Source organism: Salvelinus sp. IW2-2015, linkage group LG36 (assembly GCF_002910315.2).
Source record: "Salvelinus sp. IW2-2015 linkage group LG36, ASM291031v2, whole genome shotgun sequence".
NCBI lineage: Eukaryota > Metazoa > Chordata > Actinopteri > Salmoniformes > Salmonidae > Salvelinus > Salvelinus sp. IW2-2015.
The window spans coordinates 2073146-2097424 of NC_036875.1; the positions used below are offsets into that span (position 1 = coordinate 2073146).

Here is a 24279-nt window from a genome sequence, read left to right on the forward strand (position 1 = left end):
GTCCCTTACAGAGCAACGGCTATGACAATGAGTACAGTGCTATATCCAGTCGGGTTAGTAGTGCCTTTTAACCTGTGGTACCTGGCTAGTGTCCAGCAGGGTGAATGGATGAATGCCAATAGGTTCAAGTGGACATGTTTTAAAGTTGACTTCAGTTAAGTGATTGCAGACGATATGTGTGTGTTTTAGAAGGTACGCATTGAGGGAATTTCAGGATACTGGGGTTGTCATACCACACAATTCAGTACTGTTTGTTTCCGTATTCCTTATTCCATCAGTCCACTGTTTATATTGACACGGGTCATTCTTGACCACATTGAACTATTCCAAGATACTTGCAGTTTCTTGGCTGTTTTGTTCAAATTCAGCTTCAGCGAGGGTAGTTATGGTTATTATTTTGCAGGCAGAGGGGTGCTGTCTAGCATGGTGTGCTGTAGTTAAGTGCCTTGCAGTTAATTAGGGTTTATCTCCCTCTCCTCTTCGCCCACTCTCAGAGCTCCAGACTTGGTGATGAGAGCACTAGCAGGGTCTCTCGCTCGTCCAGACTAGATCTGCAGCCGGTGGGTTCCCTCTCTTCCTCTTTCCCTCTCCCTCTATCTTTCTTTTAGAGTTCTAGCAATAGCCCTACTGCCTTTATCCTACCAATGAGGAACCATTTTTTAAATTCAATCAATTGATCTGTATAAGATAGAAGGCGGAACTTGCGGAGGTAACTCTAAGGGCTTGAATTGAGGCAAAAAATGTGGTCTGTTTGGTAGCAGTCTGTTCTTTTAATGTTGATGTCGACACCAGGGGTTATCTCTCTCTCTCTTTCTCCTCACCCACTCTCAGAGCTCCAGACTCAGTGATGAGAGCATTAGCAAGGTCTCTCGCTCCTCCAGACTGGACCTGCAGCCGGTGGGTGTTGCGTGACTGACTGTGCATTAACACTTTGGTGTTAACTACTGAATGCTGGATCCCACTTGTGACCCCAAATGTGTTGAGCGATATGTACTGTACCAATCAAAAGTTTGGCCACACCTACTTATTCAAGGGTTTTTCTTTATTTTTGACTATTTTCTACATTGTAGAATAACAGTGAAGACATCAAAAATATGAAATAACACATATGGAATCATGTAGTAACCAAAAAAAGTGTTAAACAAATCAAAATACAAAAGTTGCCACCTKTTGCCTTGATGACAGCTTTGCACACTCTTGGGATTATTCTACAATGTAGAAAATAATCAAAATAAAGAAAAACCCTTGAATGAGTAGGTCCAAACTTTTGACTGGTACTGCACGTCTTACTTTATACTCACTCGTCTCTCTCTCTCCGCATGGCTTGTCCACTAACCATTGATATCTGCAAGTCTGTTTTTTTTTCTTCTTTCAGTTCATCTGTGTTTTTTTGTTGTTCTTTACTCGTTCTGCTGTAACACTCTTTAGAGTACCTTTAAACGGAGATATGTTCTCTTGTTCAGCATCTATGCCAAATGTATCTATGTCAGAAGTGTGTTTGAGTCGGCATGTTTTTTTACATTTTTTTTATCACCATTGATACTTTCGAAAGACACTGTAAATTTGTGTGAATGTGAAATGATGGCTGCAAAAATGAATGGTCACGGACAGACACACCACTTGAATTCATGATATACACTGAGTGTACAKAACATGGTGAACACCTGCTCTTTCCACAACAGACTGACCAGGTGAGTCCAGGTGAAAGCTATGATCCCTTATTGATGTCACTAGTGAAATCCTCTTCAATCAGTGTTGGAGGGGAGGAGACGGGTTAAATAAGGATTTTTAAGCCTTGACAGTTGAGACATGGATTTTGTAAGTGTGCCGTTCAGAGGGTGAATGAGCAAGACAAAAAGGTTTGTGTCTTTGAACGGGGTGCTAGGTTCTAAATACCAGGGTAAAAAACGGACGGACATCTATAAAAGCTCAAACTAAGTTTAGTCAGACAGCTGAAAAATATATGTTCCCACCAGCACAAATACACATACTCCAATTTAGGCGAACTCCTCCTTCCCTCTAAACATGACATATTTATTGCTAGGCAGGAAGTTAAGTGATGGGTAATAAATTGTTCCTTCTCCCTTAATCTGACCTGACCTCAGCCCCCATTCCTCACTAATCCACAGCTCTCCACCCTTATCAGTGACCGCAACCATGTGATTGCCTTTCCTTTACTCAGTACATTCCAAGCCCCTGGCTCATATCCAACATTACTTGACCCCACCATATACATTCCTTCTACAGATAACCATTAACTTTTGGTATTGAAATCAGACTGTGGCCCTTCTCATTTTCATAGCATACCTGATAATAAAGTGGTACGGTAGTAGGTGCCAGGCGCACCGGTTTGTGTGTTAAGAACCGCAATGCTGCTGGGTTTTTCACACTCAACAGTTTCCCATGTGTATTAAGAATGGTCCACCACCCAAAGGACATCCAGCCAACTTGACACACCTTTGGGAAGCATTGGAGTCAACATGGGCCAGCATCCCTGTTCGAAAGCTTTCAACACCTTATATAGTCCATGCCCTGGCGAATTGGGGCTGTTCTGAGGGCAAAAGAGGGTGTGACTGGGTGCAAGAGGGTTTTCCTGATGTTTTGTATACATTCTGTAGTGTTGTGTGGAATTCCGCTGAATGGTATTGTCATTGGCCATTTGCCCTTACATCTAAACACATTTCAATTAAGGTTTCTTAGTCATTTCTGTTTCCTCTCTCTTGCTGTGTTTCTCTTCAATCCCTCTCCCTCTTTCCCTCGTCTTAGGCATCCTATGCTTCCTCTGACCTTAACAGCAACAATGGTCTGTCCTCTTCTAGGCAACGGCTTTCTTCCTACGAGGTCTGTTCACGCATGCACGTGCACACACCCAAACACATATATCGCAAATCCTATATCAAGGCAATATTACCTCTCCTGAGCTGTGCACTCCCAGAACTGCTCCCAGATCAGTTTTTGCAGTCTTGCCATCATGTTGGCCGTGACAATTACCGTAGTAGTTGGCAAGGCGGCACATACAGATCTTGGACCAGGCTAGATCACATGGTCTTACCATTGTTGTTACCCAGGCACTGACTACAGTGTGAATACATGTTGTGACAAGTATTCTTACCCCCTCCCTACTATACCYACACTCCATTTAGTCATCCGGGCTACTCAGCCAGATCTCCTACCGGCGCCATCACAGGGTTTGTGATGCCATTCATTAGTGTGACCTTTGACCCAACCCATTATGATACTTCATATGCTACCTGTAACACACGCGTTTCTCTGCCTGTTTGTCACCTGAAAGACACCTGTTTTTTATCACAAGATCATCTTTAAAGTAAGCACTCTAGTATTTTTTTGTTTCATAGTGTAACCAGTGGCTTTAGGAGCCATTCTGTAATTATCAAGAAGTTCTGATCGCACTTATAGTAGCAACAATTTACTTTTGGGTGTTTGGATTTTACTGGAGTTACTGTGCACTGAAGAAGCTATGATTATGTCACTGTCGTGTAGATTAGCAAGCATGCCTCCGAGAGCACTGCTGCGAATATTATGTTGTTGTGTTTGTGTGTGTGACGTCCGATCCCACCCCTGCAGGGCTCTTTATATGAGGACAGCCTGTACAGTGGGTCTCGACGGGTGACCGGCTCCAGCTCTCGTGTAAGACTCCCAATGCATTGTGGGATTGTGTGTGTGTGTGGCAGTAAACCCACGTGTCCTAAACACGTGACATTCCCTTACTTGTAACATCTTATGTCCCCTCTGCACCTAATAAATGACATGCGGTCACTAACCTTTCCGTTTGAGTACTCAACCGAAAGATTGATCGGAATATTATCGTCCGGGCCTATGGTTGAGGAAATTGCTTCACTAATTKAAATGCGAGTGTATTTAAATTAGGTTTATGTGTGTATGTAGGGCATGTCTGTGAGTAACTGGAATGTATATGACAGCTATGTTCTGTTCGTGGTTATTTGTTTTTTAGCTTTTTCATGATGTGTTCTGTTTTTCCCGTGGCGAGTTTTAGTTTCCAGAGTGTTTAGCTGTGTTTGTGCTGTTGATATGACATTCATTAACTTTGGTGCAACTGCTCAGTTGGTTGGAAGCATGGTGCTTGCAGGCTGTGGGTTCAGTTCCCTGTGAACGTTAATGTAGCGCACTGAATAGCTCTGTTGGCTTAGGATTTCTCTACCTGTCGCCCGGTGTGCGTATGTGAGTGGGTACTGCAGACGTGCACGTGTGTGTTCTTGTGGACGCTGACGATGGTGTGTGTGTGCCCTCCCCAGCATTCAGAGTACAATAGTTATCGCGGCAGCGGTTCCAGGGCGTCCTCCAGGGCCAGCTCAGCCCGTGCCAGCCCAGTGGTGAGCTCCCCTTCTCAGTCACACTGTCCAGCCATGGAGCATTAAAGTGGCACGACCCTCTCGCAAGCATTTAATCACAAACCCGAGTATTCTTTTACACTGGATTGGTTATATCGTCTTAAGATTTAAAGGTAGACTCAGCGAAATGACTTTGCCGGCAGCAACGATGGAGGTCTTGAGATGAGCGAGAGATGCAACATTTTGCTCTCACACAGTTACACACAGCATCTGCTCATGTGCACGGTTTCGCTTCACGCTGTGCAGAGCGTGGTAGCCAGGGCACCAAAACAGCAGAGAAGTTGAGTTATACGCTTCAACGTTCTTAGTTGTTGCAAAAATTGACCCACTATGCTGTTCACTTTCTGTGTCTGTCATATATCGCTGAGTCTACCTTTAAAGGTAGTTTTTTTCAGGTGATTTTATGTATGGTGATATACAGTGCATTCGGAAAGTATTCAGACCCCTTKACTTTTTCCACATTTTGTTACGTTAGACTTATTCTAAAATGGATTTWAAAAAAWWAATAATAATCTTCATCAATCAACACACAATCCCCCATAATGACAAAGCAAAAACAGTTGACATTTTAGCAAATGTATTAAAAATCTAAACTGACATTTTTACATTTACATAAGTATTCAGACCCTTTACTCAGTACTTTGTTGAAGCACCTTTTGTAGCAATTAYGGCCTCAAGTCTTTGGTATGACACTACAAGCTTGGCACACCTGTATTTGGGGAGTTTCTCCCAATCTCCTCTGCAGATCCTCTCAAGCTCTGTCAGGTTGGATGGGGAKCGTCACTGCACAGCTATTTTCAGGTCTCTCCAGAGATGTTCGATCGGGTTCATGTCTGGGCTCTGGCTGGGCCACTCAAGGAAATTGAGACTTGTCACGAAGCCAATCCTGCGTTGTCTTGGCTGTGTGCTTAGGGTCRTTGTCCTGTTGGAAGGTAAACCTTTGCCCCAGTCTGAGGTCCTGAGCGCTCTGGAGCCGGTTTTCATCAAGGATCTCTCTGTACTTTGCTCCGTTCGTCTTTCCCTCGACCCTGACTAGTCTCCCAGTCCCTACCACTGAAAAACATCCCCACAGCATGATGCTGCCACCATCATTCTTCACCGTAGGGATGGTGCCAGGTTTCCTCCAGACGTGACGCTTGGCATTCAGGCCAAAGAGTTCAGTCTTGGTTTCATCAGACCAGAGAATCTCGTTTCTCATGGTCTGAGAGTCCTTACACTGCCTTTTGGCAAACTCCAAGTGGGCTGTCATGTGCCTTTTACTGAGTAGTGGCTTCTGTCTGGCCACTTTACCATAAAGGCCTGATCTGTGGAGTGCTACAGAGATGGTTGTCCTTCAGGAAGGTTCTCTCATCGCCACAGAGGAACTCTAACGCTCTGTCAGAGTGACCATARGGTTCTTGGTCACCTCCCTGACCAAGTCCCTACTTCCTCGATTGCTCAGTTTGGCCGGGCGGCCAGCTTTAGGAAGAGTCTTGGTGGTTCCAAACTTCTTCCATTTAAGAATAATGGAGGCCACTGTGTTCTTGGACTTTCAATAACGCAGAAATGTTTTGGTACCCTTCCCCAGATCTTTCACGGAGCTCTTAGGACAATTCCTTTTGACCTCATGACTTGGTTTTTGCTCTGACATGCACCGTCAACTGTGGGACCTTTATATAGACCGGTGTTTGCCTTTCCAAATCTTGTCCATCAATTGAATTTACCACAGGTGGACGCCAATCAAGTTGTAGAAACATCTCAAGGATGATCAATGGAAACAGGATGCACCTGAGCTCAGTTTCGAGTCTCATTGCTTATTACTTATTTAAATGTATTTCTGTTTTATTTTTAATACATTTAAGAAAATGTCTAAACCTGTTTTCACTTTGTCATTATGGGCTATTTGCAGATTGAGGCCATTTTTTTATTTCATCCATTTAAAATAAGGCTGTAACGTAACAAAATGTGGATAAAGTAAAGGGGTCTGAATACTTTCCGAATGCACTGTAAGACTTATGAACATGTTAATGGTGTAGGCATTGTTTTCCATGTCATTTTAAAATGTATATCCACTAAAGTATTTGTCCGTTGCATTTCAATTACACTATGACGTTGACAATTGGCTCCTGATTTGCTGATTCAGTCCACTTTTCAATAAGCGGTTGATAGAGAATTGTAATGGAAACAGTAGCCGATTTTGAGGCAATCGGTCACAATATCCACCATCTCAAAGGTCTTTGGTTTATGGTTGTTAGTGATGATTGACACCGCATGATGCTGCGTCATGCCAAAATATATCTTGGATTTGCCCTGTGCCTTTTGGATTTAGTGTTTTGTTAGACAACCCGGGATAGAAATACATATACATAACTTTAGATAAGTACTAGGGCTGTGAAGGTCATGGAATTTAGGATGACGGTTACTGGCAAGCCAAATGACTGCAKTCACCTTAATAACCGTTCGAATAGTAAAACACGAAAATACGTTTGTTCCTCCGTTCCTGACGGCATGTGCTGCCATAGAAATAGAATTAATAGAGCAGGCGTCCTCGTTCAAGTCAATAATGGCATAACGTGTGGACTGGCGGCAATTGCAGGTRTACCCATAGGAGCAAAGCAGGGGGCAAAAGCAGGAGGAGTACCTATCAATGTGTTATTCAGCTCACCTGACATTACAGAGCCACATTCGTTAACATCATTTGAATTGACGTTCTACGTTACTGTGGAATGTTTGCTCCAAACACCTTGCTCATTTCAGAAAGGCGCAACCGAGTTTCATCACGTTGATAAGAGTCCATATTACCGCAGAAACGGACTCAACCACTCGAATAACCGGCCATCCCGTCTTCAGTCAGCTGTTCGTTCCACCCCAAAAAAATTACATATATACAATTTAAACTGTTATGACGGTTATTTTATATTCCAAAACTAACGTTTACGTGGTTATACAGTAATTGTGTCAGCCCTAATAAATACATAACTGGCATCTTTCAGACTGAGATTGTTGTAACAGACAAGGTGATATCTGAGGCCCAGTACAACTTCTTGCTGTACCTCATATATTTGTGTTGAGAGGTTGCCCAGAAAAGCCTCTGGTTTTAATTGTCAACTCTGGGCAGATATTTTATTAACCAGTGGCAAGAATATGAAGACTAGTTGACATCTGGTATGCTGGGTCATCCTACCTTAACAAATCATCAAACTTTAAGGTCTTTACAGGAATGAATTAACATGTGGGCTACTGTGTGTCCTGTTTAGTATGCTCATTACTCTGTACAGCTGTAGGCCGATCCTTGTTCCATTTAACACAGATTCTCCATTTGGCCATGATTGTGTGCTTTCATTCATAGATGTGTTTTGGTTGGGAAAAGGCAGTGTGTGAGAGGGATTCAGACAGTGCCCAACCTGAATATACTTTGTCCTATTGCGCCCCCTGGTGGGCAACTAGGATGAGGACTGCAACTCTGTGGCCAGCTTCCTGCGCAGCGCGGCCACCAACAGTGGCCTGCCCAGAGACCTGGATCACATGAMCATCCCCAATTTATCGGACGTGAGTGGCTGCCCGCCCAGAGTCATGCCAGGGCATGGCAGCGTGGTCTCAACTTGCATATAAAGACTGGCTTCTTTTGTGTGGAGTGGGGGGTAGACATAAAGAGACTAATTACTGTCTGACTTGCTGTGTGAAGTGGTAGCCTGGATTGTGCTGTCAACTCCTACTGTATGGYCGTTGTCACACCTGGAAGATGGGTGACAGGAGACCTTAGAAAGTGTTTTTAGAACTGAAGAGATGTCATGAACAGGGGTACTAGTGAATAAAAAAATATGAATTGCTAATCTATAGCATGCAGGTGGATGGTTTCTTGTAGATAGACCAAGAGTCTTTGTAGAATGGGACTAACAACAGCATGGTCTGTGTCGTGGACTAGAAGTACCATGAACTATTTTAGAATGTAGGAGCTCCTGTAACCAGTATTGATGCTGATTGATACTCATATTGTTCACTTCCCAAACATWGCATGCTGAATACTCTGTACAGTCTGATGGCCATATGTAACATGTTGTTGTATGTGATGGATCATAACAATGAACATTGCACGGCATTGAAAGTTGAGACAGCTGTAAAAAAAAAAATTAAATTAACATACCTAGTAACTGGTGTGTTTATAACAGCATTTAAACAGCTCATGGTTTATGATTGGATGGAAAGATTACTGACCCCCCCCCCCCACCACAGCTTGTTAGGGATAATGTGATTGGACAAAGTGGAGTAAGGTAAAGATGTGATGAGGACATTGAGTGTGAATCCGTGGCCTTCCGGGACCCTTCTCTAGGCCCTAAAGTCATGATGTTGCCCCTGTTCTAACAGTCTCTCCCCGTTGTTCCCAGCTGGAKGACAGAGATTACCTGGAAAAGGGATCTCGAGCCGCTTCCACCCTATCGGCAGCCACCCTCGCCTCGCTGGGCGGGTCTTCCTCCCAGAGAGAAAGTGGTGAGACGTCCATCACTGGCGACACAGAAACCTCCATACGAGAGATCAAGGTAAAGGTTACAAAAACATGGGTGTCCTAGAACCATCTTCCATCAATTCCACTCTTTAAGAGCCCATCGCTGTACAGCGCACACTGCTCTGCAAGTCATTCTCTACCTATCATTGTGCTTGTCACTTCACCTATTGAACCCTGTCGCAGCATGCTTCTGTCTCTCCTCAACCCTGCCACACTCTTCACCCCAGGAGATTCATGAGCTGAAGGATCAGATCCAAGATGTGGAGTCAAAGTACATGCAGAGTCTCAAAGAAGTCAAGGTACATTACTGGACTGACCCAACGCAACCCAGCCTGAGGCCCTGTTAATATTCATATGATTTTAGTCTTCCCTAGCTTTTGAGTTGACCAATGATAGGTTTAGAGTCTAAACTTTAGACTACCCTACTATTAACCAATAGTCATTTTGAACTTCCTTAGAATTAACCAATGGTAGTTTTAGTCGTCAGTGTTAAAGTACCTGCGACTCCAATTAAGCAATTATTAGTCCTCCTGACTAATATTTAATGAATGTTTTAGAATTATTTCCTTACCTATCCTTTTGCTATCAACTACAGTTTTATGTTTAGACTCCTACCTTGATATTAAATGGTTGCCAGAATCTTGGACTCCTCTAATCGTTTACTAAGGTGATAATTACCTATGATTTCAGACTAGTGATGTTGAAAGCCCAGATCGGCATAATAATTGACAGAATTATAACTTTCGGGAAGTGTTAACTTTATAGTTTTATTTGAAGACTAGATGGCTTGCWTGCCTTTTCCTATGCATTTTTCAGCTTCCTTTCAAAGCAGTCAAGTTAAGCTGTCCTGATGTCAAATGCAATAACCCCACAGGCATGCAGTAGGCAACTGTTGCTTGTGTCCTAACATCATTACATCATTTCCCTCTGAATACGAATTATGTCCATCGAATTCTATCCATGCCCTCCATTTTCGATCATGCTTCTGATCGTTCCTCCTAGTTGAGACCGTCAGAATGGAGTATAGAAAATGGAAGCGGCAGCGGTGTAACAATACCCCCTTTGGATATTGGTGTGTCTGTGTTAGGGTCTGTCTGTCTGTGTTCCCATGTGCGTACACCAACGGGCATCTCTTCCTATAGGATACCTTAGTGGAGGTGGAGGAGAAGTACCGCAAGGCCATGGTGTCCAACGCCCAGCTGGACAACGAGAAGAACAACCTGATGTACCAGGTGGACACGCTGAAGGACTCGCTCATGGAGCTGGAGGAGCTGCTGTCCGAGTCACGCCGCGAGTACGAAGGGAAGAGCAAGGTATGGGATACATCCGAGGGAGGGAGAGATGGAGAGGGAGAGAAGGGATAGGGCCAGATCAAGAGAAATATACTATTACAGTAAGATGAAGGGAAAAGTTAGGATCGAAAGAGAAAGGTGTATTGAGGAGGGCGATATTAGGTGGAAACTGGGATTGACATTAGCCAGATGGTACCWTTTGGAAACTATAGTTGCCTATAGTAATGCAATACTGGATGATTAGAAACATGAACTGTATGCATATACAGCATTCGGAAAGTATTCAGACCTCTTCACTTTTTCCACATTTTGTTACRTTTCAGCCATATTCTAAAATGGATTAAATMGTTTTTTTCCCTCGACAATCTACACACAAAACCCCATAATGACAAAGCAAAAACAGGTTTTATKAATTTTTTGCAAAAYTTGTTTACTCWGTACTTTTGTTGAACCTCCTATGGCAGCGATTACAGCCTCGAGTCTTCTTGGGTATGACGCTACAAGCTTGGCACACCTGTATTTGGGAAGCTTCTCCCATTCTCTGCAGATCCTCTCCGGTTGGATGTGGAGTGTCGCTTACCAGCTATTTTCAGGTCTCTCCAGAGATGTTTGATCGGGTTCAAGTCCGGGCTCTCGCTGGGCCACTCAAGGACATTCAGAGACTTGTCCTGAAGCCACTCATGCGTTGTCTTGGCTGTGTGCTTAGGGTCATTGTCCTGTTGAACCTGAGTGCTCTGGAGACGGTTTTCTTCAAGGATCTCTCTGTACTTTGCTCTGTTGATCTTTCCCTCGACCCTGACTAGTCTCCCAGTCCCTGCCAATGAAAAACATCCCCACAGCATGATGCTGCCACCATCATTCTTCACCGTAGGGATGGTGCCAGGTTTCCTCCAGACGTGACGCTTGGCATTCAGGCCAAAGAGTTCAATCTTGGTTTCATCAGACCAGATAATCTTGTTTCTCGTGGTCTGAGAGTCCTTACAGTGCCTTTTGGCCATCTCCAAGTGGGCTGTCATGTGCCTTTTACTGAGGAGTGGTTTCCATCTGGCCGCTCTACCATAAAGGCCTGATCTGTGGAGTGCTGCAGAGATGGTTGTCCTTCTGGAAGGTTCTCCCATCTCCACAGAGAACTCTGGAGCTCTGTCAGAGTGACCATCAGGTTCTTGGTCACCTCCCTGACCAAGGCCCTTCTCCCCCTTCCTAGAGCGGCCAGCTCTAGGAAGAGTCTTGCTGGTTCCAAACGTCTTCCGTTGAAAAATTATGGAGGCTGCTGTGTTCTTGGGGACCTTCAATGCTGCAGGAATTTTTTGGTAACCTTCCCCAGATCTGTGCCTCTACAAAATCCTGTCTCGGCGCTCTACGGACAATTCCTTCGACCTGGCTTGGTTTTTGCTCTGACATGCATCATCAACTGTGGGACCTTTTATATGGACAGGGCTGTGCCTTTACAACTAATGTCCAATTAATTTAATTTACCACAGGTGGAATCCAATCAAGTTGTAGAAACATCTCACGGATGATCAATGGAAACAGGATGCACCTGATCTCAATTTCAGTTTCATAGCAAAGGGTCTGAATACTTATGTAAATAAAGTATCTGTTTTTTTATTTGTAATAGATTGCAAAAATGWCTAAAGTTTTCGCTTTGTCATTATGGAGTATTGTTTTTAGATTGATGAGAAAAAATATATTTAATACRTTTTAAAATAAGGCTGTAACGTAACAAAGTGAAGGGGTCTGAATACTTTCCAAATGCATTGTACGTAAATGATATGTACGATTTTATGCATGTAAAACTGTATTTATGTWAAAAATATATATATGTACAACACACTTTGATCAAGAGTCAGTTTACAGACCGAAACTGACTTCATCCACAACTAATGTAGCTATGGCAACTTCCTGGATTATAAGGCTGCTGTTTTGGGCCACAATGATCACTGCATATATTGCAAATCCATTAAAACATTTCCTCTGCCATTTCTCCCAGGACTTTGAGCGTGAGAAACATGCCCATGGCGTGCTGCAGTTCCAGTTCAACGAGATGAAGGAAACGCTAAAACAGAGCGAGGAGTTACTAACAGTGAGTCCTCCAAGGCACCCTCAAAATTAAACCCCAAAGCTTGTCAGGACAGCCAAAATGACTTTACCTGTCACCTTTCAGTWTTCTTATTTCTGAACTTCCCCGTCTCCTCACCTCCATGCTGATCGTCTATTGTTCTCACTGCTTTCACACACACTTAATTTTCTCCTATTTATTCCATCACATCTTCCTGCATTTCCGCTGTCCAGGAGATCCGTCAGATGCGTCTCAAGCAGGACTGCTTTGTTAGGGAAATCTCTGACCTGCAGGAAACCGTGGAGTGGAAGGATAAAAAGATTGGGGTATGCCCTGTGAACTCTAATCCATTAGTTTTGTTAGTACATGTTCAATTTGGTGGATGCAAATGGAAAACCCCCACACATAATTGTGTTGTGTTCACCTACGTTGTGGTGTTAAAATACACTTATTTACTTGGCTAGCATCAACTTCTCTGCCTAAGTGCATGCATGCTTGATACTGTATACTGTTCCTTCACTTTCTCTATGCTCACTTTCACTTCACCCATATCTTTCTTTGTTCTTTACCTGCGCTTCCACCTCCCCCCCACTGGGGGAACTGCTCAGGCCTTAGAGCGGCAAAAGGAGTATTCGGATGCCATCCGAAATGAGCGGGATGAGCTCAGGGATGAGGTGGTCCAGCTGAAAGACATTCTGAAGGTACTTAGTCATCTCAAGGGAGCCGGAGCTCGGAATATGCAACAGTGGCCCTTAAACAGKGTTTCTCTATTGTAGTTATGCAGCTGTAATGTACTGTTGTGAGAGTCTTAAGCCTGTCATCAGTTTGTGTTCATGTCCTGCCCAGAAACATGGAATTGTCCTCAGACCTGACCTGACCRCCAATGGGGAAACGCTGGAGTTGGGCACTGAAGGGTCAGCCRGTGGAGATCCAGCTTCTCAATTGGCTCCTGACTCCCAGACGTCGCCCATGGAAGGGGGGAACAGCATGCTTGGTAAGCACCGTTACTGGACAAAGATCGCTACATGTTGCAATYATCTCCTGCTTACCTCGTAGCTTTGCCAAATTATAGCTAACGTGTAAGCTTAAATCATGCCCACACCTGATCTAATGCAACCCTGTATACTTAACCTGAGTTTGGTTGACTGACATAGGTTTTGGACTTCTGCGACTAACTTCTAAGCTTTCACCACTGATTCTCCTCCCAACCCAATGCAACCCTTGCACTTGATGCATGTTAACTAATCCATGTATCTGAACCATGATTTAAAGCAGATGGTGTAAACACCCTTGTTTTGGTGCCAAAATGTGTATCCTTACATAGTAGTTTAATATTGAGGTAAGTCCAGGGGTCATTAGGCTGATTGCTTTGGCGAAATTATGTTGACCTTGTGTTTGTCTATTTTAAACTCTTTGCTTCAACCTGATAAAAGTCAATGGTATTTGAAGTGTTTGCTGTGGTGGTATAGTTGGTTGGTGTTTACACGGATCACAATCAATAAATCCATGAATTGGTCTATTCAATGTAGGTTATCGATTCTTTTTTTGTAAATGATTAGGAAAAAAATGTTTTGTTTGTGTTAAGTCACAAACCTGTCAATTTCTGTCCAGTCCCAAAGCAATATAACACCACAGTAGACATTTCAGAGTTTAAGATTTGCAGCTTGCCAAGGTGCCTCTGACCTGCTCATCTGCCTTGAAGATTAATCTGGGATCAAGGGTTTGTTTGGTGCTCTCCTCCTCTTCTTCCTTTTCCACCTCTTCCAAGCTGGTTCGATTTTTACCCAATTCTTTCCAATTCCGCTTTGCGCTAATTGGCCCAGGTTCAACTGGCAGATCTCGATCATCAGAAAAATGTCTATTTGAAACTCCAAGCCACAGTGTTTGGCCTATTTCACCCTCATGGTATCCCTCATGGTCTCCTAGGCAGAGCTCAGGAGACGGCGTTGGGAAGTAGAGGAGATAAGGTGGTGGATCCAGGAAGGTCCAGGCAGCAAGAGGATACACACGAGGAGGAGGCTCGAGAGAACCATCTGACCTCGCCCACCCCCTGTAGCCTTGTTAGTGTTTCTGAAACAGAGACGCCAAGGGAGGCTCAGCCGTTCTCGCCCACATTGGGGGAAGAGGTTGAAATTGAAGGCAGTGATGTCAACAAAGACTCTGACAATGGCACACCAGTAGTAGAGGTCAAAAGTGGACCGGTCTGTGATGCTGAGGTACTTGTGGTTGTAACGGGTCCTGAGGAAGAGGTTACAGTAGCGGGGGAGGGGTACGAAGCAGCAGGTGTAGAGGGGACAGGGCAAGGCAGAGTAGAGGTTGCAAGCGAAGGGGAAATGGGAATAGAAAATGACGAGGCAGATGAGGCAGAGACCAAAGTTGTCAAGAGCAGTGACGACACCAAAGAGACGTCCTCAAAAGAGCCTACCTCAGAATATGGTGCAGCAGCTGAACAAGWGAAAAACGAATCGAGTAAAGAGGACGTGAAATGTTTAGACTCATATCCTCTGCCTAGGGAAACCATTGAGGACACCATGAAAMATGGCACACAGATTAGCCAAGGGACAGACCTCGATACTAGTAGGAGCCCAATCAAATCAAACCCTGAGCCTCRGAAAACAAAAAAGKCTGAAGTGTTACCAGAGATAACTGACCTGCAGCCACAAGCCCAAGCAGGCAACAAGAAGAAGAAAGGCAAGAAGAAGAAGGGAGAGACACAAAGCGATGTAAAGCAGGAAGACCATAAGAAGAGCACAACAGAAACGTGTGTAGTCTCCATGACAAATAGCACACAGATTAGCCTAGGGACAGACCTTGATACTCCTAAGAGTCCAGTCGACTCAAACCCTGAGCCTCAACCTGAGCCTCAGAAAACAAAAAAGGCATGTGTGTTACCAGAGACCACTGACATGCAGCCACAGTCCCAAGGAGGCAAGAAGAAAAAGAAAGGCAAGAAGAAGGGAGAGAAACAAGGTGATGAAACGCAGGGAGATAAGATGAGCAAAACAGAAAAGGATRTGGTCTCCACCCCAACCGATAAGGAGCCAGTAGAGGCGGTAGGAGAGGGCGTTATCACAATAGAGACACAGCAGCATCTAGAGGAGGGGACCAGTAGTTCACCAGATCGAGAGCTCCAAACCATAGCTGAGGAGGGACTGAACCTGAAGGAAGAACAACTAGAAGAAGACCGAGTAGAGGTTAAAAGCGAGGGGCCTACCATTGAAGTATCTCTGACTGACCAAGCTAAGAGTGAGGAAGTTGTCTCAAAGAAGAAAAAGAAGAAAATGAAAAAGGACAAACACAAACCTACAATGGAATCGGCGAAATCAGAAGGCGAGATATCAGTATTWTCCCTTGAGTCCAACATTGGTACTGCTGATCCTGTTGCTCACTCCAAGTGTATAACCAGCGCTTATAACCCTATGGAGGAATTAGAATCGACAACAAATACTGGTACCCAAAAGGACGAGTCAGGGTACACAACCAACCCTGATAACTTTGGAGACTGTTTGAACTCTTCAGCTGACCCAAAATGTCCATTGGACTCGAAACAGTCCACAGCTGGGAATTCAAACAATGTCAAAGAGGAAGGTGCAATCACGGTCTCAGTTGAAGAGGCTCAAACAATCCAAGACACAAAGGAACAGGGGAATAACTTTCACAGTCCCATCGTTCTAAGACCAGAGCTCAAGAAGAGCGTGGAACCTGAAGACCTTTTCTCCCATGATGGTGTCACTACTCACCCAGACCAGGCTAATGAAAATGCGACACAAGACCTAAAAGAGGCAGGTCAGGATAAACAAAATGGGAGCCCAGAAGAGCGTACAAATGCACTTGAACATGAAGACACTTCAATGGCACTGCCAGCAAATGTAGAGAAATGCAACAATTCAGCAGATGAGAAATGTTGTAGCATATCGCTTGACCGCAACTGCCCTGCTGCTGAGACCATAAGACTGCCTGAACAATTGGTGGATATACTTGATTGTCCAGTCACTAACATGCACTTGTATGAAAACAACAAGCCAGAAACRCTTGATCCAGAAGAGGCATCAAATGGAGGGATCTCTACAGAGACCGAGCTGAATGATACAGAAACACGACTACAGGACCCATTAAAAGAAACTCCGGTKACAATTGACTCTTTTAGGGAACAGAGCCATAATGAAAGTGGACCATGCACTATGGTGGCGAAAGCAGAAGAGCAAGATGATCCCATTGAGGCCAAGCTGGAGGGTAACAAGGTACCTGGACCCAGTGAGCAGTGGAATGACGAGGAGAATGAAAATGAGGGTCAATCGTTTGACCTTTCTRACCTAGTCTCAGTGGATCCTGCAAATGTATTCCCAATAACATCCCAAGAGGAGGTCAGCCAGGAAATGAGAACGATGTCGGTAGGATACAAAATGGAGGTAGAGCCTGGTAAAGCGGAGGCTAACGAGGAAGAGGAGGATGACAAACCGCAGGACACAGAGGGAGTTAGCGCGATAGTGGCACAGCAATCAATTGAAGGGGGGTCAGATAATGCACCAGAGGAGCTCCGAAGCCCTGAAGAAAAAGCACAAAYCATAGTCGAGGGCCAGAACGTGAATGAAGAACAACAACTAATCACATTAGAGGAAGGGGTTAGTGTAACATACAAACAGGAAGACATTGCAGAGGAGGGAGTGAGTGTGACTGTTGAACAGCAAGGTGTAGAAGAGAGCGAGAGGCAGCAGAATGCAACTGAGGTAGAGGATTTGCCAGTAGAGGAGGGGGAAGAGGCAATCCAGTATGGGTCACAGCAGGGTAGAAGAGAAAGTAGTCCAAGTACAGAGGATTCAGCAGAGGGCGACAATGAGCAATCTAGGACAGGCTTGAAAAAAGGCAGTAAGAAAGTAAAAGGCAAGGGAAAAGAGGACTGCCGAATGTCCTAGTTTTTAGGTCTGCACTCAATATAAACAACAGCAAATATTTATGAAAGTGCAAAGAGTCTCAACTACTACAGCCAATGCAAGTACCATTCACATTCCTTCCAAAGTTATAATTCGATGTACTGTATTTTGAGGTCCAAAAGTATTTGTGACACATTTTTTTTGTTTTGGCTTTGTATTCCAGCACTTTGGATTTTGAAATTATACAATGACTATGAGGTAAAGTGAAGACTGTCAGCTTTAATTTGAGCGTACTTTTTGTTCAGCACTTTTTGTACATGCTCTAGTCCCCTCATTTTAGGGAACCAAAAGTATTTGGACAAATTCTTTTGTGTGTTAAAGTAATCAAAAGTGTAGTATTTGGACCTATATTTCTAGTACTCAATGACTACACGAAGCTTGTTGGATGCATTTGCAGTTTGTTTCGGTTGTTTCAGATTATGTTGTGCCCAATACATTATTTACCATTACATTTCTATTGTCACTTTTATTGTATATACGAATAGGATGTTTCTCAACACTTCTACATTAATGTGGATGCTACTATGATTACGAATAATGGTGAATAATGATGAGTGAGAAAGTTAGAGGCACAAAGACCATAAACCCAAGACATGCTAAACAGGAGAGTTTGAGGGGGATGATGTGTATGGCTCTGTAATTTTCTCACTCATCAGTATTCATGATTCATTCATGATTATCCATAATCATTGTAGCATCCACATTAATGTAGAAGTGTTTAGAAATATTMTATTCTTATTTACAACAAAAGTGACTCCAAAATGGCACAATACATTATTTACCATACATTTCTATTGGGCATAAGCTTGATGTAGTCATTGCTTGGAATATGGGACCAAATACTAAACATTTGACTACTTTAATGCACATAAGTGAATTTGTCCAAATACTTTTGGTTCCCTAAAATGGGGGGACATTGTACAAAACGTGCAGTCATTTCTAAACGGGTACCCCAATTTGGATGAAAATATCCTCAAATTAAAGCTGACTATGATATACATTAGACATGATGGCCATGCAACAACAAATATGCCACTGTCCAAATACTTTGACTTCACAGCATGTGGGTATTTTAGCTAATTTTTAGGGAAGTTTGCCATAAGGGGTGGGTAATCTTACCACGCAGGCTGTTTTTCCCCAAACAAGCAGTAACACACCTGATTCAACTAAGAAAACCATTAATTTAAGACTAGTAGTAGTTGATAAGTAGAATCAATCAAATGTGTTACTACTTGCCTGGCCCTGGTAGGGTACATTGCCCATACTCTCGTATAAAACTGCAGTACCTATACTGTAATAATGTAATATTGATTGATTGAATGACGGTATGTTTTTCTTCATCTATTCAAGGTACAATGTTTATATTGCAATGCATGATATTCGTATCGTCATACCGTCCTTCTCTCATCCTGTGATTTATGGAATTACCGGCCTAGTACACAAGGGGGCACCCCAAAAAAACATTGGCTGTCTTACCAGAATGCTAACAAAATTGGCACAAGTAATAGGGAATTTCCATGGAGGCTGCTAGCTAAATATGTTAACGAGCCCAAACGAAAATAAACAAATTGCAAAGACAGGCAATCCAGCTCATAAAGGTATACATATATAGGTAGGAGCTACCAAATGTCATTTTTGGTCAGTTTGGACGTTTACAAGCGAAATGTGAATGACGGACATTGTGCAAATTAAGTTTTGACGCATGCTTGTCTGAAGTAAAAACAGTACTGGCACTGGAGCAGCATGTGTACACACTTTGTCTGTGTGGAGTCGCTAGGGAAGGGGCCTGCCTGCTCAGACAGAACATGAACGAAGAGGAGAAAAAAACGCAAGGAAATCAAGCAGTGGCAGCCTTACAGATAATTCATCCAAAGGGCTTTGAGCTCTCAAACACAGCAGAAAGCTAACACCATACGATGCCCCGTCACCTTATCAATTCAGCCACTTTAATTTACGTTAATGCAGAATTCTGTGTTTTTAACGCAGGAGAAAAAATATAAAACATAACAAATATCTTGCTGAATTTTGTAAACGCAGATCTAAAATGCTTCTAAAAATTTCTGCTCGGCATCAGACTACTTTTGTGCCTCAGTTTCACTTCTCCACTCAAACGAGCATTCTATCAGCAGACAGTTCTCTGAATGATGTGTAGCTACTTTTCTGATACTTTTCTCAGTGTAGCCAGACTACTTTTCTCTTGTAAAATGCTAGATTAACTTTAACCAAAACATTAGGAAAAGTAGCTGGCTACATTCTTTCTATGATAAACATTCGAAATACAGTATGATGGCCATGCATCGTTTTTGCAAGAAAGACCTTGCTTTTTCATTGTAARCTCATTTAGCTGTGTGGCTGCCAGCCAAATAGCGTTGCACTTCTGTTGATAAAAAGGAAGCTATTTTCTGTYGAATGTGCTGCACTAATGTATTTTCTGTGAAGGAAAACTATAGTTGCACTTCCCTGATCACTCTTGAAGCAAAAAACACTTGACTTTAAATATAAAACGCGACCCTTGTCAATACACAGCTGGACTACTCCCGCTTTCTCCCATTGTGCTATTTACAAACAAACATGTTAAGAGTAGGGGTGTTAACCCCGGTGTTCTGGCTAAATTCCCAATCTGGCCCTTATACCATCATCGCCACCTAATCATCCCCGGCTTCCAATTGGCTCAATCATCCCCAGGACATTGCTGTARATGAGAATGTGTTCTCAGTCAACTTACCTGGTAAAATAAGGGTTAAATAAAGAAATAAAAAAATAAACTATCAACTGTTCTGGGGGAAATACGGTAAGCTTCATAATGTGAAATGAAGAACGCGATCTGCTGTATCTGCTAACGTATTGCACAAGTTGACTGCAGGTGCTTTCCTTAAAAAGTAGCGACAAATATTACTCTTTTTTTGTAAACTTAAAAGACCTAGTTTTCCCTGGCTATTTCCAAAAACAGTATAACGCCCAAGCCTCGTCCAAAGTTTGCCCAGAACAACAAAAATATTTTCTTGCTTGGTGTATTTTGACGAAGAGAGAAACTAACCGATTGAGATTGTCTCATGCCATTGAAATAAAAATCCTCCATGTTACAAGTCCATTCCATTATGGCAATGATATCAGGTGAAATCCAAGCCCTAGGATATCATGTGCATACTATAAAATTGCTTTGTGTTCAGTATATGCCATGTTTCCTGAATTCATATGATGATATGACTGCTAGACAAATTGTATACCGTGTAAGAATATGTCTCCCTTGTTAATCACTGGTCTAAATGTTTCTTCATGTGCACTTTTTGTAACATATGATGATATGACTGCGAGACATATTCTTACACGGTTCCAAGCCCTAGGATATCATGTGCATACTATAAAATTGCTTTGTGTTCAGTATATGCCATGTTTCCTGAATTCATATGATGATATGACTGCTAGACAAATTGTATACCGTGTAAGAATATGTCTCCCTTGTTAATCACTGGTCTAAATGTTTCTTCATGTGCACTTTTTGTAAGGAAATACCTTCTGACCCTTTTCATGATTGAATAAAATAAGTGATTACAAACTTTGAGAAATACACTTTAGTAATGTATAATAGTACTTATGTGTTGTCTGCCTGTCTATAGCAGTCTCATTGACGCACAAACATCATCTCTTCGGCTCAACTTCTCTCATCCATTAGCTGTTTAGCATAAAAATGCCCTAGAGGGCTGTGTGCCCTCCTCTCCAGTTTCTGCATGCTAACCATAACCCCACCCCTCACCTACGCTCTCCCAGTGGACACCTGCTCCATTGCATGCATCAAGTGACTCTAAACTCCTCCCACCCCGACTCAGCCCCTCCCCATCCATGTACTTGGCTCCTCCCACCCCCGGTATGTTGACATTKGTTTTTACTGTATGCTCAAGTTGTTCTTGCATGAACATAATGAAAGTGTGTATTGATTGGGTTATAGATGCTTACTCAAAGTTAWACAGATAATGGTGAGAAGTTCTGTGACACTTTTAACACTAAGCAGATCCGCTCTAAAKACTTTTTTTCTTTCAGAGATCCGCCTGAGGAAGCTGGTTGACGAGCGGGAGAACTTGATAGGACAGGTGAGTAAGGACATCCATCCATCCATAGTCTGTCACCCATTACGCTAGCTGAACTCTTCAACTGAATTGGCAATAGACCTACAGGCAAATAAAATGAAATTGTATTTGTCACATATGCTGAATACAACAAGCCCATGACCAACAATGCAGTTAAGAAAATAGAGTAAATAAAATATTTACTAAATAAACAAATTACATTTTTTTTTGTTTTTTTTTGTTTAAAGTAACACAATAAAATAACAATAATGAGGCTATATACAGGGGGTACCAGTACTGAGTCGGTGTGTGGGAGTACAGATTAGTCAAGGTAATTTGTACGTGTAGGTAGGGGTAAAGTGACTTTGCATAGATAATAAACGGTGAGTAGCTGCAGTGTAAAAACAGGGGGGGGGTTAATGCAAATAGTCCAGGTGGCCATTTTGATTAATTTGTTMAGCAGTCTAATGGCTTGGGTGTAGAAGCTGTTAAAGAGCCTTTTGGACCAAKACTTGGCGCTCCGGTACCGCTTGTCGTGCGGTAGCAGAGAGAACAGTCTGACTTGGGTGACTGGAGTCTTTAACCATTTTTGTGGCCATCCTCTGACACCGCCTAGTATATAGGTTCTGGATGGCAGGAAGCTTGGCTCCAGGGATGTACTGGGCCGTACGCACTACCCTCTGTAGCGTCTTACGGTCGGATGCTGAGAAGTTGCCACACGAGGCGGTGTTGCAACCGGTCACGCTGCTCTCGATGGTGCAGCTATAGAACTTTGAGGATCTGGGAACCCATCGAATGGACCCCGTGATATGCAACTTTTCAGGGAAGTTAGGAACTAATATACACAGGCAGTTAGGAAAGCTAAGGCTAGCTTTTTCAAGCAGAAATTTGCATCCTCTAGCTCAAAAAAGTTCTGGGACACTGTAAAGTCCATGGAGAATAAGAGCACMTCCTCCCAGCTGCCCACTGCACTGAGGTTAAGAAACACTGTCACAACCGATAAATCCACTATAATTGAGAATTTCAATAAGCATTTTTCTACGGCTGRCCATGCTTTCCACCTGGCTACCCCTACCCCGGTCAACAGCCCTGCAYTCCCAACAGCAACTCGCCCAAGACTCCCCCATTTCTCCTTCACCCAAATCCAGATAGCTGATGTTCTTAAAGAGCTGCAAAATCTGGACCCCTACAAATCAGCCGGGCTAGACAATCTGGACCCTCCCTTATTAAAATGATCTGCCGAAATTGTTGCAACCCCTATTACTAGCCTGTTCAACCTTTCTTTCGTATCGTCTGATGTTGCCAAAGATTGGAAAGCTGCCACAGTCAACCCCCTCTTCAAAGGGGGAGACACTCTAGACCCAAACTGCTACAGACCTATATCTATCCTACCCTGCCTTTCTAAGGTCTTCGAAAGCCAAGTTAACAAACAGATTACCGACCATTTCGAATCCCACCGTACCTTCTCCRCTATGCAATCTGGTTTCAGTGCTGGTCATGGGTGCATCTCAGCCACACTCAAGGTCCTAAACGATATCATAACCGCCATCGTTAAGAGACATTACTGTGTAGCCGTATTYATCGACCTGGCCAAGGCTTTCGACTCTGTCAATCACCACAKTCTTATTGGCAGACTCAACAGCCTTGGTTTCTCAAATGATTGCCTCGCCTGGTTCACCAACTACTTCTCTGATAGAGTTCAGTGTGTCAAATCGGAGGGCCTGTTGTCCGGACCTCTGGCAGTCTCTATGGGGGTGCCACAGGGTTCAATTCTCAGGCCGACTCTTCTCTGTATACATCAATGATGTCGCTCTTGCTGCTGGTGATTCTTTGATSCACTTCTACACAGACGACACTATTCTGTATACTTCTGGCCCTTCTTTGGACACTGTTAACTAACCTCCAGACGGGCTTCAATGCCATACAACACTCCTTCCCTGGCCTCCTGCTCTTAAATGCAAGTAAAACTAAATGCATGCTCTTCAACCGATCACTGCCTGCCCGTCCAGCATCACACCTCTGGACGGTTCTGACTTAGAATATGTGGACAATTACAAATGCCTAGGTGTTTGGCTAGACTGTAAACTCTCCTTCCAGACTCACATTAAGCTTCTCCAATCCAAAATTAAATCTAGAATCAGCTCCCTATTTTGCAACAAAGCATCCTTCACTCATGCTGCCAAACATACCCTCGTAAAACTGACCATCCTACCGATCCTCGACTTCGGCGATGTMATTTATAAAATAGCCTCCAACACTCTRCTCAACAAATTGGATGCAGTCTATCACAGTGCCATCTGTTTTGTCACCAAAGCCCCATATATTATCCACCACTGCGACCTGTACACTCGTTGGTTGGCCATCGCTTCATACTCGTCGCAAAAYCCACTGGCTCCAGGTCATCTACAAGTCTCTGCTAGGTAAAGCCCCGCCTTATCTCAGCTCACTGGTCWCCATAGCAGCACCCACCCGCTCCAGCAGGTATATCTCACTGGTCACCCCCAAAGCCAATTCCTCCTTTTGGCTGMCTTTCCTTCCAGTTCTCTGCTGCCAATGACTGGAGCGAACTGCAAAAATCACTGAAGCTGGAGACTCATATCTCCCTCACTAGCTTTAAGCACCAGCTGTCAGAGCAGCTCACAGATCACTGCACCTGTACATAGCCCATCTATAAACAGCCCATCCAACTACCTCATCCCCATACTGTATTTATTTATCTTGCTCCTTTGCACCCCAGTATCTCTACTTGSACATTCATCTTCTGCACATCTACCATTCCAGTGTTTAATTGCTAAATTGTAATTACTTCGCCACCATGGCCTATTTATTGCCTTACCTCTCTTATCCTACCTCATTTGCACTCACTGTATAGAATTTTCTTTTTTTCTACTGTATTATTGATTGTATGTTTGTTTATTCCATGTGTAACTCTGTTGTTGTATGTGTCGAACTGCTCTGCTTTATCTTGGCCAGGTCGCAGTTGTAAGTGAGAACTTGTTCTCAACTAGCCTACCTGGTTAAATAAAGGTTAAATAAAATAAAAATGACAAATCTTTTAAGTCTCCTGAGGGGGTAAAGGC

The 24279-nt window shown here is 43.3% G+C and overlaps 1 protein-coding gene across 11 annotated transcripts in view; it reads left to right on the plus strand.

Moving 5' to 3' along the window:
• The window catches only part of LOC111959462 (leucine-rich repeat flightless-interacting protein 2), an 88553-nt gene that overhangs the window by 57826 nt on the left and 6448 nt on the right, over positions 1 to 24279 (plus strand). For 3 of the 11 annotated variants that reach the window (XM_023981018.2, XM_023981019.2, XM_023981023.2), the window contains 16 exons: positions 12 to 53; positions 495 to 560; positions 832 to 897; positions 2767 to 2841; positions 3144 to 3188; positions 3586 to 3648; positions 4275 to 4352; positions 7797 to 7898; positions 8735 to 8887; positions 9081 to 9152; positions 9996 to 10166; positions 12136 to 12228; positions 12438 to 12530; positions 12813 to 12905; positions 13051 to 13198; positions 14131 to 18118. In XM_023981018.2, the coding sequence (XP_023836786.1) occupies positions 12 to 53; positions 495 to 560; positions 832 to 897; positions 2767 to 2841; positions 3144 to 3188; positions 3586 to 3648; positions 4275 to 4352; positions 7797 to 7898; positions 8735 to 8887; positions 9081 to 9152; positions 9996 to 10166; positions 12136 to 12228; positions 12438 to 12530; positions 12813 to 12905; positions 13051 to 13198; positions 14131 to 17117 (4347 nt within the window). In that variant the 3' untranslated portion in view covers positions 17118 to 18118. Of the gene's footprint in view, positions 1 to 11; positions 54 to 494; positions 561 to 831; positions 898 to 2766; positions 2842 to 3143; positions 3189 to 3585; positions 3649 to 4274; positions 4353 to 7796; positions 7899 to 8734; positions 8888 to 9080; positions 9153 to 9995; positions 10167 to 12135; positions 12229 to 12437; positions 12531 to 12812; positions 12906 to 13050; positions 13199 to 14130; positions 18119 to 21173; positions 21224 to 24279 lie in introns of those variants that run through there. The other 8 variants (XM_023981027.2, XM_023981029.2, XM_023981030.2 and 5 more) reach the window with 7 other exon arrangements.